This window comes from Acomys minous (assembly GCF_964271855.1).
Source record: "Acomys minous genome assembly, chromosome: 6".
NCBI lineage: Eukaryota > Metazoa > Chordata > Mammalia > Rodentia > Muridae > Acomys > Acomys minous.
In genome coordinates, this window is record NC_140487.1 from 45048861 (window position 1) to 45064929 (window position 16069).

The 16069-nt window shown below is 41.4% G+C and overlaps 2 protein-coding genes across 3 annotated transcripts in view; both read right to left on the reverse strand.

Moving 5' to 3' along the window:
* Positions 1-968: 968 nt before the first annotated feature.
* LOC311600531 (transforming protein RhoA-like) lies at positions 969-2437 on the reverse strand. The gene has a single exon (XM_084787307.1). It carries the CDS (start codon positions 2242-2244, stop codon positions 1915-1917), a length of 330 nt encoding a protein of 109 aa, XP_084643433.1. The 5' UTR covers positions 2245-2437; the 3' UTR covers positions 969-1914.
* A 5265-nt stretch (positions 2438-7702) lies between these two features.
* PRDM5 (PR/SET domain 5) overlaps positions 7703-16069 on the reverse strand; it is a 153556-nt gene continuing 145189 nt past the window's right edge. Inside the window, exons 14-15 of one of the 2 annotated variants that reach the window (XM_084787308.1) lie at positions 13848-13952; positions 7703-8137 (exon numbers count right to left, since the gene is read on the reverse strand). In XM_084787308.1, coding sequence (XP_084643434.1) covers positions 7973-8137; positions 13848-13952 — 270 coding nt within the window. In that variant the 3' untranslated portion in view covers positions 7703-7972. Of the gene's footprint in view, positions 8138-13847; positions 14051-16069 lie in introns of both variants that reach the window. The other variant, XM_084787309.1, reaches the window with a different exon arrangement.

Consider the following 16069-nt stretch of genomic DNA (forward strand, 5'->3'; position numbering starts at 1 on the left):
GTGCAGGTCTTCATTACTTCAAGAAGCAAACTGGCCAGAGTTTACATCATCTTTTGAGGGACTGCATCATCATGGGGAAGGTACCTCTAAAATTATAGAAGTAACATGCCCTACTGCTTTGAACCAGAGAAAGGCATGCATACATCATTTCATTTCACTAAAACAGTCTATTCATTTGTACATTTGAAGCTTACAAATAAAACTTGCAGGAATCTGAGCTAGGGCAGATATCTATCTGCAAAATGCACCACACATGAACTAGCCCTCACACAACACATATGTATAGCAGGAAACCAAATAATGGTGCTTTCTGTGATGCCTTGTGATGCAGGCTTTGCCCTAAACCATCTTGATTTATCAAGTGGCCCTCTGAATAGCATCAGAACATGCATGAACTTAGTAGTTGCTGAGCAAAACTAACAGATTCTTCTAACTCCTCCCCCTTTATCAGCAAAGCAGTGCTGGGCTTTTAGATGCTCACCACTACATCAAGCCTTTTCCTCCAGTCATCCGGCTGACATGGTAAGTCTACTACCAACTGAAGCTTCGCAGGACTTGAATCTCCTGATCATTGCATGCTGACTTTCTTCTGCTACTTTACTAAAAGTGCCAACAAATATAAGAAAAACAATTTTTTTCTTGTGTTGCCACTGAGATCTCTTAAGTATAGCACTGTGTATTTGAAGTATTGATAACAGGAATCCTTTCTGATTTGCATGCTTTTTCAAATTTGCATTTGTCTACTGTTCCAAAACTTGAAATACTGTACTGAATAAGAACAGAGGAGATGGGTACCAGGTCTCATTCCTTATTTTAGAGCAAATGCATTGAGTGTAGGGTTGAGTGTAAGTTTGCCATATATGCCCTTCCCCCCACATACACACACATATCCACACGCATACATTTTGAACAATGCATTTATTCTTTTGGTTGGAAAAAACCTTTCAGTCACCCAAGACAAAGTGTCCACCTTCACACCCCATGCCATCCTTAAGGACAGGTTGATCCCAGGAGAGGCAACCTGTTCTCCACATTAGTGTGAAGAACAAACGTACTTCTAGTGTAGACCCAGCCCTGCAGACCAGGTGAGATGTCACCCGCAAGAAGTTGTTCCCTTAGGTGTGACATCAGATTCCTACTTGATTTGCCCAGTTCTGCAAAGGGGCACAACAATGTGAAGGGATAAAACTGGTGGTGGTGGTGGTGGTAGTGATGGGGAGATACGGCTGTATTTCCTCAGAAAAAGAAAAAAATGAAAATTATAAAAATTAATTTTCCGTTTGACTTTATTTCCCAATCCTTTCTCTCAACCAGGACACTTGATGTAGGAATGACAAATATCAGCATCAGACAATCCAATTATACCCCAAATGCTACATCTAGTCTGGGGTAGTTGTTGTTTCTGATAAGATACACTAAGTGGCACCAACAACAGAGTAACTGTAAGGTAACCACCATGAAGCCAGAGAGCTGTTGCTCTACCACAGCTCCATGGAGAAAGATTTCAACAAAAACGAAGATGGCAATCCCAGTTGTGAGGGAGTAAAGTCTCAAGTGGCCACTCAACAGAGTTCTTCCGGGCTCACAGATGATAGGTTGTATATCAGGAAGTAGTTGCAGTCTAATTAACAAAGTCACCGTTTCTCTTTCTAGAAATAGTAAATGTTTCAGTTAGTGCCTGGTGTTTCAGGTAGAATGCAGGTCGGGCTGTTAGAGAGGCATCTGGCCCCTGGTCGGTCATACAGATTGGGCAGCATTAGCAATCATGGCTGCCTTCTAAACAGTGGTCACAAGATGACTTCTGACTTGTAATCTCAAACATCGAAATAAACAAAAAGGCTAGCAATTATACTATCACATTAGTAAATAGCACTTGAAAATTAGCTGCTACAGGGCTGTGTTTGCGCAAAGGCTTCACAAGACAAAGCACCCAGTCTTTTTCTTCCCACGATTCGCTTGCAGAGCAGCCCTTGTGGCCATTTCAAAGACCATCCTCACTCCATTTTTGCTCTTTCCTGGATAGGAGAGCGGCCTCAGGCGATCATAATCTTCTTGTCCCGCTGTGTCCCACAGGGCCAACTCCACTTGTTTCCCGTCCACTTTGACATCAGCCACATAGTTCTCAAACACCGTGGGCATGAAAACCCCCGGAAATTGGTCTTTGCTGAAGACAATGAGCAAGCATGTCTTTCCACAAGCTCCATCGCTCACGATCACCAGTTTCTTCCGAACGGCGGCAGCCATTGCTTAGGACGTTCCTGCTACTCTGTAAAGCACCTGGGACTTCTCAGACCACAGGCTCTTCCAGACTATCCCCAGGCTGACCAATTAGTGTGGAGGACACCTGTCCTGAGTCACCACCTCTGAAGCACAGCTCAGGAGGAGGTGGCAGACTCAGGAGAGAACGAACTGAAGAAGGTGTTAGAAGGCGGATGATGGTGGGAGGGGAGGGGACACGCATGCGCCTGAATGAATGCCCAGCTTGTTTAGAGTCGACCAGCTGCACACACTCTCACACTTCACAGAACAACAGGATGGCTCCAGAGAGATCTATTGTCCAGAAAGCAAGGTACTTAAACAAACATTACACCCACATGCTACATGACGGGATTTCTCAAAGCACATGCTTTTACTTGTTTCTTCAAGGTACTCACCTCGTAGAAGGTGCTAAAGTTTGTGAAAGGCCTTCCTTTGAGATGACTGTGTCATTTCTGCCCTTTAATCTATTTTTAAGGTTTCACCACATCTACTGACTTCTATATATTGAATGATCCTTGTATCCTTGGAGTGAAACCTCTTGGCTTAAGATTTGTGATAATTATTTTTTATATTTCTTGAACTCAGCTTGCAAGCAGTTTATTGAGGATTTTTTTTTCTTGCATAGAGGAAAATGATGACTGGGGTTTCTTTGTTATGTCCTTTCCTTTGGTATGGTAGAGTGTACTATTGGTTTCATAGAGTGAATTCAGCAGTGCTGCTTTCCTTTCTTCTACATAGAACAGTTGTGGATGCTTGGAGTCAACTCTGTTTTAATGGGTTGGAAGAATTCAGCAGGAAATACTGCCGTCCTGGGATTTTCTTTGTTGGAAGACTCATTACTGCTTCTGTTATATTCCTTGCTGAGGTGCATCTCTTTAATTTGCTCACACTTTCATTTTGACAGATTATACATAGAAACTTATCCATTTATTTTAGATTTTTCCATTTAAAAAATGTAAGTTTTCTGAATGATCCCTAACAGATCTCTGAATTTAATTGGAATCTCCTGTAGCATACCTATATTCATCTCTAGTTTTATTATTTTGTTTTCTCTTTTGTTTGGCTAATTTTGTTAATGCCTTGCCAATCTTGTTGATCTTTTCAAAGAACCAATTCCAGTTTTATTGATACTTTGTATTGACTTTTAGTCATTATTTTATCAATCCCTGCCTCTGTCTTTATTATTTCTTTCAATTTTTTTTAACTTTTTGTTTGGTGTGTTTTCCTGTAACCCTGAGCTGTTTCCTTCTGTCTTCTTTAAATGCCAAATGCCTTGAATGCTTTGATGAAGCTAATGATTGCGTTTTAAAACTCAGCGTCCTGGAGTTCATTTCAATAATGCTCATTGGAAAACTTTTCTATGGAACTGGTAGGTTTTTAGAGAGGAAATATTTGCTTGATATTTCATATTGTTAGTGTTTTTCCAATGAACTTTGGGCATATGGAATCCTTTTGTAAGTTCTACCTGATATGAATAGATCATGTTGGAGTAGAAGAGAGGACAGGCAACTGGATTGAGCCCAGCAGTTGGAAATGTCTTACTTGAACTCTGTTGGGAAGTGGGCTAGTGGGTGTGTACCCTAGGGTGTATATCCTGGTCTAAGCCCAGAGTAGGTGGGAAGATCCGGCAAGGTGGAGAGCTTGAAAGTGTTCTGGGAGGGGCCTGTGGTTTGGGGTATAGACAGGGTGAATCCTGTTGAAAGTTTAGAAATCAGTTGTGGAACAGGCAGGGATGGCCAGACTAGACCAGGACACCGGTAGTGGGGCCTGGACCCGGTCCAAATAGTTGGGGAGGATAAGATAGACACACCAGGCTACTAGGTAAGGATATGCAGGATTTGGCTGGGAAGAGGCTGAATGTGGTATATGAACATTATTCTTTCTAACCGTACTGGGGATTTAACCCAGGACCTAATGCATGCCACACAAGGGCTCTAGCACTGGGTTACAAACCTGGTCTTCCTATTACTTTCAGTTTCAGACAAGGTCTTGCCAGGGTGAAGTGGAATTCACTCTGTAACCTTGGCAGTCTTGAACTCAGCACCCATCTCTTTTAGTCACCCAAGCAGCTGGGATTACAGGCTTACCTCTGGGTCCAGAAAAAAGCGTTTCCTAAGCCAAAAATAACTAAGGCATAATACATGAGTTTTGATACTTTAAGTTATGCTTTCGAGCATTAGGTTTGGTTTCTCAGAGAGGTTGGGGTGCGACATATATTAAGTCTCACTGGATCTTGGTGGCGTTCCATTTTATATGACATGACCCAGAATAGGAAGAGAAGTGCATCAAATGCCCTGTGTGATTGCCAAGAGACCAATATGTCTTGGCCTTAGAGGCATTCTCTAGCCCTAAATATACTTAGATGAACATATGAAGTTTGAGGCCTAGGAGTAGTGACTATCATATTTCACTCAAATAATTTAAAGTATTCACATGAATTTTACTAAACACCTATACTAACTAAACTAAGGTAGAGCAAAATGCACACACTAAGCCTAGTAGTGTTCATATATATATATATATATATATATATATATATATATTATAGGTTTATGATTAAAATGCTTTAAGTGTCCTGCTTTTTACATGTGCTTCCTTTACATATACTTTGATGTATTTCCAAGCGTGTCGTGAGTTTTCACAAGCAATGCATCATTTTGTTGACAGAAGAGAGAGAGAGTATCTCTAGTACCAGCCCTCCCTCTTTCCAGATGTGCGGGAGTAGTAGAGCACGAAATCTAAGGCACTGTCAAAAGTGATCCCCCCAACACACACAGTTATAGGAAATAAGTTTCATGAAAGTAGCATTTTAATTATTCTGGGTAACCTCAACAATTAATTACCAGTGAAAACATTTATGTGGCAGCTGTTGGTCATGTATAAACAAACCAGGTCCTACACAGTGAATCACAATGGAAATAAAGACGGAAAGGAGAAGAAAGGGAGGGTAGTACATGCAAGAAGAATGGGGAAGGGGAATACAAGCCAATGCTCATGAAATAAACTCAGGATACACAGCTGTCATGAAACTGTGAGACTAGACATGCAAGCATACAAGGCTATCGGAACTTGCTCCAAATCTTTTAAAGCCCCTTAGCTGCAGGCCTCATCCATAGGGGCCTGAATGTCTGGTCGCTACCCGAGAAAGTTTCTGAGCCCAAAGCTTTCACAGAAGCAAAGATGAAAAGAACCTATCAAGCTGGAGCCCTTCAGTCCAGCTTCACTGTGCAACCCACAGACTATGACTATCCTTAGCTATGTTTAATTTCTCAATCAGCCTAAAGAATTCTCAACTTAAGTCATAGTATACAGAGGCTACAATAGCTGGAACTCTATATAAGCAATTGTCTTCTGAGTAAGGGCGGAACACATCAATAGTCTTCTAAGGTACTGGTTTGGTTCCAGTCTTTTGAGGATGGTGCTCTGGTAGGTCCTTCTCATGTATCAGCCTGCCACAGGGTGAGGACAGCAACCTTGCCCTCCCCTCTCCCCTCCTCCCCCCCCCCCCCCCCCCCCAGTTTACAGCAGCATGACGACACCAGGGTGTCAAGTGCTATTTCCTCAGCTGCCTTGTGAATCATGACCATGACCGTGAGATCACACCAATCTCGTGCTTGGTCTCCTTTCCAGTTTCACACCCATTCCATAATGAGGATCCAAAATCTCACCCAGCAAAGGGAGCATCTTAAGGACAAGCGGGCATGTTTAAACAGCACACACCACTGACCCTGAGAGCTGCTTTGACTCAAGCGATTGAGCACACTGATGAGGTGAGAAATAGTTCAGTTTTAGGCATACTGTGGAAACAAACAACACAGTGAAAAACAAGACTAAACTTTGCACAAAATACAGTCTATAATTTCAGATAGAAAACGGTACATAGCCATATCCAGATATCATCTGGGTCTATGTTAATAACCTATTTTAAATATTTGAAAATGCTGTATAATGTATTTTGATTATATTTACATCCTATTCTCCTAATGTCTCCCAGATCTACATCTACCTCCCCATCCCTTTCAACTTCATATCATCTTTTATTTTTATTTTATTTTTTTATCTTTTAAAAATAACCCAGTGGGTCCCGTTTGCACATTGCTCATGTGTCATGGGTAGGTCCATTCACTGGAGTACAGCTGACCTACTAGGGTCTACACCCTTAGAGAGAACTGATTATCATTCCTTTGCGAACCATGAATTGTCAGTAGGTCCTTAGCAGAGGTTGGATGCTGAAGACTTTCTTACATCTCTATGCTAGGATATGGCTACCTTTGTCTTGTGCAACAACCATAAGGGCAGGAAGTTCATGAGTGTAGTGGTCCTATCCTGCCCAAAAGGCACTGTTCCAGTCGTCCAGTCTTCCCCAGCTTTTGGTTCCTTACAAGTTATCTTAGGAACATTTCAAGCACATTATCTTCAAAGGCTTTAAATGTCTATAGTCAATCTCTGTATTTCTTGTTACTCTAAACTAAGATGCCTAAGTCCTTGGGTAACCATTATCCTAGCCCCTCACCGTCAAATGACTTCCTTTTAATTAATGTCCCTCTATTCAAAACAGGTTCTGACCACACAGGTCCATGATCTAGGCTTCTTTTTATTTTTCAGTATATGATCATTATTATAGTATATCATCAGGCCTTGCTCATTGTATCTGGCTGTCAAATAATTTGCTGAAATGAATTTAAACCATAACAATGAGAAGACTTATATTTTTACATTCCAGACTTCTAATTTTACAGGGTGACTGAGGATAATTCAAGAGTGTTCTGAGAATCACATCAGAAAGACAAGGCTCTGAGGACTGTTGTACCTGCACTGACAACTCATGCAGGCCAGGGTCATCTCCGCATAACTGAGTTGTTGATGGGCAAACGACTTTGATTCTACTTCTAACTGTGTATGATTATTATTGCTAGTTTCTAAGGATGGACTCTAAAACTCAGAAGAACCAGAATGATAAAAATTCAACATAGCAATTATTTTTGTGTGGTCTATATGAAGAATTTTGACACCATGAACACAAACAACTGAATGATGCATGCGAATTGTCTGTTCTGAGGATTCTTCAAAGTGGACAATATTCTATTAGAAACTTTAGTTCTCAAATATCTCTTAATCTTAAGGTAATTGTTAAATGGATCTATTAAATAGATTCCCAAGTCCTTGGGTAACCAACTCCTTATCTGTTTATCAAATATTTTCATGCCTGAGGTTTTGAAAACATATGGTACTATTTTATCTACAAAGAAGGACTTGGATGTCTGATTTCTGTCTGAGTTACTAAGAACCAACTGCAGTGTCCAGTATTTGCACATGAGTATCCCTCAACACACACACACACACACACACACACACACACACACACACACACACACACGTAACACAAATGCCTAATGTGGAAATATGTCAATAATCTTCATGAAAGGAAATCAAGAGCCATACCTCTGTATTTAGCTTTTAATCAGCCAGAACAAAAACACACAAACCTAAGGATTTTGTAATCTACAAAGTATTATTTTTTTCACTTGAATTTCTTTTTTGGTGAAAGTAAGATTTAAAAAAAAATCCATCTCTAAATTCCAAAGACAGGCAAATAAACACTGTGAGATCAATGCATTGCTGTTGGCTACTTCTGTTAAGCTGGTCAGGTGAGAAGACTCTGGGATTCATATTAGAAGCCCTTCCACCTGGTTTGGTTCCTTGACAGCTACCATTAGCTGTCAGCTACACCGTGGATATTGTCCATATGCACTTTGAGGTAGTCATTCCTAGTAAACTTCTTATGGCAAAAATGGCACTCTGCCATTGGGCGGTTGGGATTGTGAGTCATCTTGTGTCGGATGAGCATTTTCTTCAGGCTAAAAGCCAAGTCACAAACCTAGAAAAGAACCAGACACTCCATATTTATAATGACAAACCAGTCTGTCATGTACAAAATATACACTATGAAAATTCCTTCTATCAAGTATGTGCTAGTGGGCCTAAGGACAAACACTGCTCTCACAATAAATGGAATTTCACACTCAGAGATGTTAATTACAGTTCTCAAGTGTCACTTGCATTTAACTACATGGCTTACACCACCCTCAAGCAATTCTTTCCTTTCTCCAGCTCTGGACTTAAACAATGTCAGAGAAACAATTTCCTAGGAACATACCTTCCTTAGCATAATAAAGTGTATTTACAATTCACAACAACTCCTTAAGTGCTGTGATTTACAGCCTGGATGACATCTCTCCACAGGGCATAAATACACAAGACAGTTTTTATGTGATGTTTTCAATTTAGTTCCACTTGAGATGTGACTGGCTACCAAGGCTTTAAGAGTTATAGCCACTTGTGATGTGATTGGTTAGCAATGTTTTAAGCATTATAACCACTTGTGGTGTGACTGGTTAACAGTGCTATAAGCATTGCAATTCAAATTTACTACCCAGTATTCCATTTCCTTCTTTCTTCTTGCTTATATCTTGCTTAATTAAGTCATATAAGCAGTTTATTTCACATGAACTCCAGTACATTGCAGCCTGGCTTAACATCCCCATCAAACAACCAGGTAATAAAAAGTACACAGTAACAACATGTAAGTAAGGAGCAATAACTTAAGTCATAGAGGGCAGTCAAGTGAGATTCAAAGTCTGATGTTATGCAAAATTTCCATGACCACTTATAGTCTTCAAAGCACAGTTGTTTGAAAATAATATCTACTTCAATAGTACAGAAATAATGTAGGAACAAAAGGCATAATAAATACCAATCAAAGAAGACTTAAGAAAGCTGGAATTCTGAATGAGGCTTGGGAAGAAACTAAAGCAAATGAGAACTGTGTGCACTCTTCTTTATGGAGGAAGGAAAATTTTCTGTCACAGCAACTAGTAATGCAGAAACATATCAGACCTGAATGTGGCTGGAGCCATTGATGACGATGCATTTTGATTTATGCAGAAGTCCCTGGTACTTGAGGCACACTGCTTTCCAAGGAGGTCTGTCCTTGCCCAAACTTTGCTAGGCCCTCTTTAGCCTTTTTGTTGTGCTCAAATCTAGGCCTTTAAATGAAGGACATGTCCCTCTCTGTCCCATTTCAGATGATTTACCCACTAGGGCCATTTGGCCATCAGCTGGCAGAATGGCAGCTGGCAAAATCAACCTGTAAGGCCACCTGGCCAAGGACCAGGTAATTTACTGCAATGCTGTAACGGTTCTTGGAAGAAGCAAAGCCCCATGGGAAAGTATGGTGGTCTATGGGTTTTATCTATAAGAAGCCCCATAACATATTTCAGGGCTGCTCATCTGGGAAATTCCAGGGAGTGGTCCTGACCAACGTCCATCTCTTAGTATTTGATATTTAATAAATCTTACTTCAAATTTGTGGAATTGGTTTTTCTCTGGCAAATCTCAGGACTAACAGAGGACAGAGTCTTTGTAAACTGTGTTCACTCATGCCTCCTAAGTATTTGGTGAAGAGCCAGCATGGAATTTTACACGGGAAAGTATCCCTTTTAACTGCAGTTCCCTTGCCAGTGAAGTAACAATAATGGTGGATTCCTTGCAGGATTTAAGATCAAATGTAGTCTAAAGCTTATGCAAATTGGGTGTTATATTGTAGACACTAACTAAATGTTAAGCAAGTGGTGCCATCAGCACACTGGAAAGCAGTGACTAAGGAGGAGCTGCCACAAAGAGGGACTTGAAAGAGCATAGCTATCTGAGTGGTGGCCAGACATGCCTGGCAGGTGAAATTCTCTGCTGAATGTACTCAAAGCAGTCTTTATATATCCTTCACAGCATTTACCCTCAACCTATGGACCAATTTGTGTGATTATTCTAGATGTATTTCCTTACTATCATAAGGAACTTTAAGGCACATGTCATTAATCCATAAAATATTAGTTGAATTTATAAAAATAAAATAATGGTAGGTGATAGGAGAAAAGGGAAAAGATACACATAGGTATATACATATCTATCTATATATCTATAGATAGATAGATATACATATGTACATGTGGAGACTCTTGTGAGCAACATAAGTACCTCAAAATTGTGAATAGTTCAAAGAAATTAAAGCATGTTTTCATGGAAAGTACCTTCATGTGAAAGAAGTACCAACTTGTTTTATACTTGTTGATGATCATTTACAAGATAAATGTAGAATTACTTGTCATGTCCTATTTCTCTGGTCCTTTCTGTGAACCCAGTGACAAAGTGAAGAGAGCTCACCCACAGCACTTGTAGTGTCTTTTTTTTTTTTTACAAAGATAACGTTGAGTCAATTGCTTTCAACGGTGGAAACCTTCAGTTCTCTAGTTAGTGAGTATGGCCCTGCTCTCCACTCCTTCTCTTTGACCATGCTCCACCTCCTTCTCCACAGGATTCCTTACCCTCTGTAGCCTCCAACCAGGCTGTTTGCTCTCCTGAAATGCTCTTATCCCCATAGCTGACTCCTTATCATCTTTTACACTAAATAGGTAAATAAACACAGAGAAAATACAGAGATAACATAAACACAGATAACACTTTTCTAACTATTCCTTCAGAGTTGCCTGGTTTTGTACTTTTCCTTTGCAGTCTTTTTCATAAATGGTAATAAGTATTTATCAGTGTTTATCTACTTAACATTATATGCCTTAAGTGAGCTCTACACTGACAGAGGAGGTGCCATCTTGCTCACTTGTCCATTTTGTGCCACACATGGCTCTCACCATTAGCCAGGATGTCCTTTTAGTGATTTCTTCACATTGTTTCCTTACTTCCCATAGCTGCACCCCTGAGTAGCTATTAGTATGGTATCCTCTTTTTCACAGAGAGAAATGGAGGTTAACCAGATTTCCAGGGAAAAGAAAGTGATTTCTAGAATTGAAGCCAGACAATCTGCACTCAGTCTATACCTCTTCCCCAGGGCAAATCCCAGGATGAACTGAAGCTTCTCACGTTAAGTTGAGCATTGTGAACGGACTGTTCTTTCTCCTATTTGTCTGGCTCATACCATTTTAAGGAACAAGAGTGCCTTTGAGAATGTAAATAGGATGTCCAACTACTTGGGCTCACTGCAAGTCCATGTCTACAGTCCCCATTGGAAAGTCTCAGCAGTGGCAACCAGAATGTAAAGGAAGCTGAGCAAGATGATGAAGCTGTGGGTAACGGCTCAGAGAACCAAGGAAGGCCAGAGCATTGACACAGGAGAGGAGACTGTTCAGCGGAGCATTAGATGTCCCTGGAGAGCACCTGATGTCACACTTATGAGCCCAACTACATAGATGTGAAAAGATTTGCATTCACTAGCTTAAATATAGCCATTAGGGGAGTCTGAGGATGCTCAGAATAAATCAGTCCAATGCTTGGTCACTTACAGTCATGCTGAAAAGAAGAGAGGCCAGTAAGAGAGTTAACACTGCATAGCAGAGACCCATCCTTTTCCTCTTTTCCATCAGGGATTCCCAACTCTGTCCTGATTTGGTACAAATTCAAATACCAAAACTGGGAAAGCATTATTTTTCATGATTACTCCAAGATAGAGGTGGACTGATTTTGTTTTAGAATAAAGTGAAACAAGATGTTAAAAAGGAAGTTCTTTCAGAGTTGGGAATGGGGATTCTATATAAATGTTAGTTAAAAAAATACTTGATGAATGCATGTGCCACTTGATTTGGTAATAAAATGACAAAGGATAAACTATCTCTGGTAGTCAGTAGTCTAGGATAAATACTTGTAGGGACATTAATTCTGTGCCAAAAGAGGTACAGACATGAGCACATTCAATGGCTGGAAAAGATTGGGGTAACTGTTAAGAAGTGGGGCCACAAGACAGGGGTGTGGGAGGAAACACACGGTGGGGATGGAGGAGGGTTATCTCCTAGGAGGGGACAAGACTACAGAAGGAGACGACAGGCAGGGACCTGGAGCTGTGCCAACCCTGTTTACTTGAAGGAAGAATGGTTTAGAGGTTATTAGAGAAAAGGCTTGAAAAGAAGCTTGAGATGAAGGGTAGAAATGAACTCTGAGGACCTGAAGAAACCTAAAGGAGAGTGGCAATATATCGTGCATCCAGTAGGGACTTCCTGGAGCATTCTAATGAGGACTAAGACCAGTGGGTCAAAAGCTACAGCCAGGGAGGCCTATTCCACGTTCCTTTCTAAGCTGGTGATGATTTGGACGTGGCTTACGACAGTGGTTCACTCATTCAAGTATTGCTTCTTAAAAATACTTATAGCCTGTTTAGTTCCCTCAAGTAAATGAGTGGATTTTACTTCATAGTTTGTCAGATTATCAAAGTCACTTAAGAAAAAAAGGAATATAACAACAGTAACTCAACAGTCCTATGCGACATCAAGACATTGGATCAAATAAAAGTAATATGAACAAAGAAAGTTGAGAACTAATGGATCTTGCAGATGAATTCTGCCAAACAGACAGAGTGACTTCAAAACTTATCATCTGGAGTTAGCATACCTTGTCACCAAAGCCAGATGAAGATGGTAAAAGAAAGAAAAGTAGAGATCAACATTTTCATGGATCAAGATGCAAAAGTACACACACACACACACACACACACACACACACGCACACGCACACGCACACGCACACGCACACACACACACACACACACACACACACAAAACGATCACATTTAATGTAATCCTATTAAATGATTTTAAGTCTGCAGTTCTTGCAGGCAGGGTGCCTACCAGAGCTGTCCCTCTGAGAGGCTCCACCCAGCAGCGATTTGAAACAGATGCTGAGACTCACAGCCAAACATCGGGCAAAAATAGGGCGAAACATAGGGAGTCCAGTGGAAAACTGGGGAGAAGGATAAAAGGATCTAGAGCAGACAAGAGCTCCACGAGAAGAGACCAACAGAACCAACAAACCAGGGCCCAAAGGGGCTTGTGGAATCTGAGGCACCAAGCAAGGACCACGCATAGATTGGACCTAGGTCCTCTACATAGATGTAGCCAATGGGCAGCTTAGACTTTATGTGGGTCTGATAGTAAGGGGAGCAGGAGCTGCCTCTGACAGGGACTCTGTTGCCTGATTTTTGATCCCTTTCTCGTGGTGGAGCAGCCTCACCAGGCCACAGGGGAAGAGGACATGGTCAGTCTTGATGCAAATTGATGAGCTGAGGTGGGTGTGTAGGGGAGACTCCCCTTTTCTGAGGAATAGGGAAGCGGGTGAGGGAGGGGTTGAGACCGGGAGGAGAGGGGGGAGGGGACAAAGACTGGGATGGAAAGAGAATAAACAAGTAGATTAATAAAAAAAAGGAAACAGCCTAAAAATATGATTCTAAGCCATGACGAAGTAGGGTTTATTTCAAGACCACAATGGTAGTTCAAATAAGAAAACGAACAGGGACAAGAAAAAGGACAAAAGCGGTCATATGCATGCTGAAAAGGCATTTGATAAAATTTTAGAACTGTTTGTTGGTTTGAAAACAAACACCGAATAGAAAATTTCATCAACCTAATCGAGGGTATTCATTAAAAACTCATAATTAACACTGTATATGAGGTTTGAGGACTGAAAAAGAATGGATCCCTAACAGAAACCATATGAAAAATCTGTTTAAAACAGATCTAAGACCCCCAACTCACATCACACTGAAAAGGCTTCTCTCCCGTGTGCGTCCTCCTGTGCTCGTCCAAGCCTCGCTTCTGGCTGAAGGCCTTGCTGCACTCTGAGCACTGGTATGGCTTCTCCTGAAGGCAAGGGAAGAGAGCACCAAGGATGTCAGTGAACGAGTGACCGCCTGCTGAACCTCCGCAGAAAGGCGAGTGTTCCTCAAGATGTGCAGGTGCTGCAGCAAAGGCACAGGGTGAGGGGAGCGGTTTCAAAACCTCACAAGAAGTACTGATAATCTGTTTCTGGACATTGTCATCCTACTAGTTGAAAGTAAGTGACAAGGGCAAGACAGGGCTTGTCCTCCACTAAAACCTTGATCTGATCGGTGTGAGCCACATTTTAGTTATTTCTTTTAGCCTAGAGGCACCTTAGATTTTTACTGTGGATTTTGCGTATAGTCTCTTAAGAGACCTGAAGGCCCCTCAGCTAGATGATGCAATTACTATAACCTCCGGCTTGAATAGTTCAGCACCAAAATTTTCATGTAAATTTGAAAATAAATTTTACAAGTTAGAATTCACCTTTGATTGATGTATGTCTTAATCTTAATTACCAAATGTTTTTCTTCCTGGTATAGAATTCTTTTTATTAAATCGAAATAAATATTTCTGAGTGAGATTTACATTGGTTTTCTGGTATAGGCTCTTAAGTATGCATCTCCAAAGGGAGAAAGGGCCCAAATTAGTCACCTAATGCTCCCATTTAGAAAGATCCCACTCTATAGCATAACAGAAACCTCAGGGGAGCACATACTGCGATTTCCTGATCCCGCAGGTCTCCTAAATGACAGGCAGAAACGAATAGTTACAGACAACTGGACAAACCAAGACATCAGAGAAAAAGGTCACGCAGCCCTCTTCCTGCTAACAAGTTATTGTTCATAACCAGCCTCATCGTTAAAGCATCAACCTTCACTTGTCAAGCACAGGTAGAGAAGAGCCCAAGTGGCTGATGCTACAGGGTACCATACGCGATTCTAGGAGATATGTGGTCCCTACACCTTTCTCTGATAACTGTGAGGTGTCACTGTCCCTGAAACATTCCTGATGAGAGGTAGCCCTCCTCTTCCCCTGCGGCAAGAATCCACACACATGACCAAGGGTGCAAGAGAATTTAAAACTTCCTCTCTAATTCACTCTCCCTTAGGTTCTGCCAGGACCGTGGAAGTTAAGACAGTTACACAGAGACTGTCAACAAGGTACCATATTGCGGTAAAATCTTAGGAAGCTATAAGACCCGCTGGCTTCCATCAAGTTAACAGACTTGAGGCTGAGTGGTCCCTTACCTTCACAAGGATATAATTGAAGCAATTTACAGGCCCATGTGGCTGGAATGTGTAAGCACGTTCTCACACCATTTGCTATGATTTGGGTTAAGTCCTCCATAAGGGCCTGTGTGTTAAAGGCTTGGCTCCCTAGCCTGGTGCTGTGGCTCATGCCTGTGGTTCCAGCACTCGGGGAAGCAGAGGCAGGCGAATCTTTCTGAGTTCGAGGCTAGCCTGGTGGTCTACAGGGTGAGTCCAGGGCAGCCAAAGCCACATAGAGAAACCTTGTCTCGAAAAACCAAACCAAACAAATAAATAAAAATAAAGGCTTGGTCCCAATTGCTGGCACTACTTGGGGGCAGTGGTCGCTGGTGGAATGAACTGTAGGGCTCCTCTCTCTCTCTCTCTCTCTCTCTCTCTCTCTCTCTCTCTCTCTCTCTCTCTCTCTCTCCTCTTCCTCCCCTCTCCCTCCCCCCCCTCTGCTTCCCAGCCACCACTTGGTGAGCAGCAGCCTTCACCATGTCCTCCATGTGACAGGCAAAGCAGCAGGTCAATTGACTAAAAGCTGTAACACTGTAAGCCAGAATTAACCTTTTCTTCTTATGAGCTGATTCTCTCAGACATTTGTTAAAGTAACAGAAATACTCTTATGCTTGCCAATGTCCTGTCACTCTTAGATAAGAGCTTGTTCATGGCATGTCTCACAATAATTTCACTGTTTTTCTATTGTCCACCACGAGAACGTGAATACGAGAACACACTCTGATGCGACGGACTATTATGGGAATTGAATCTATTGTTGTCATGGAGTAATATGTAGAATAAATCACTCACTCTGACTCATTCGCTGGATTTAACTAGACACATGTTAGGTTCTTGACTTACGCTATTTCTGAATGATTACCCAGTCAAATTGAGAAATAGCCTGTC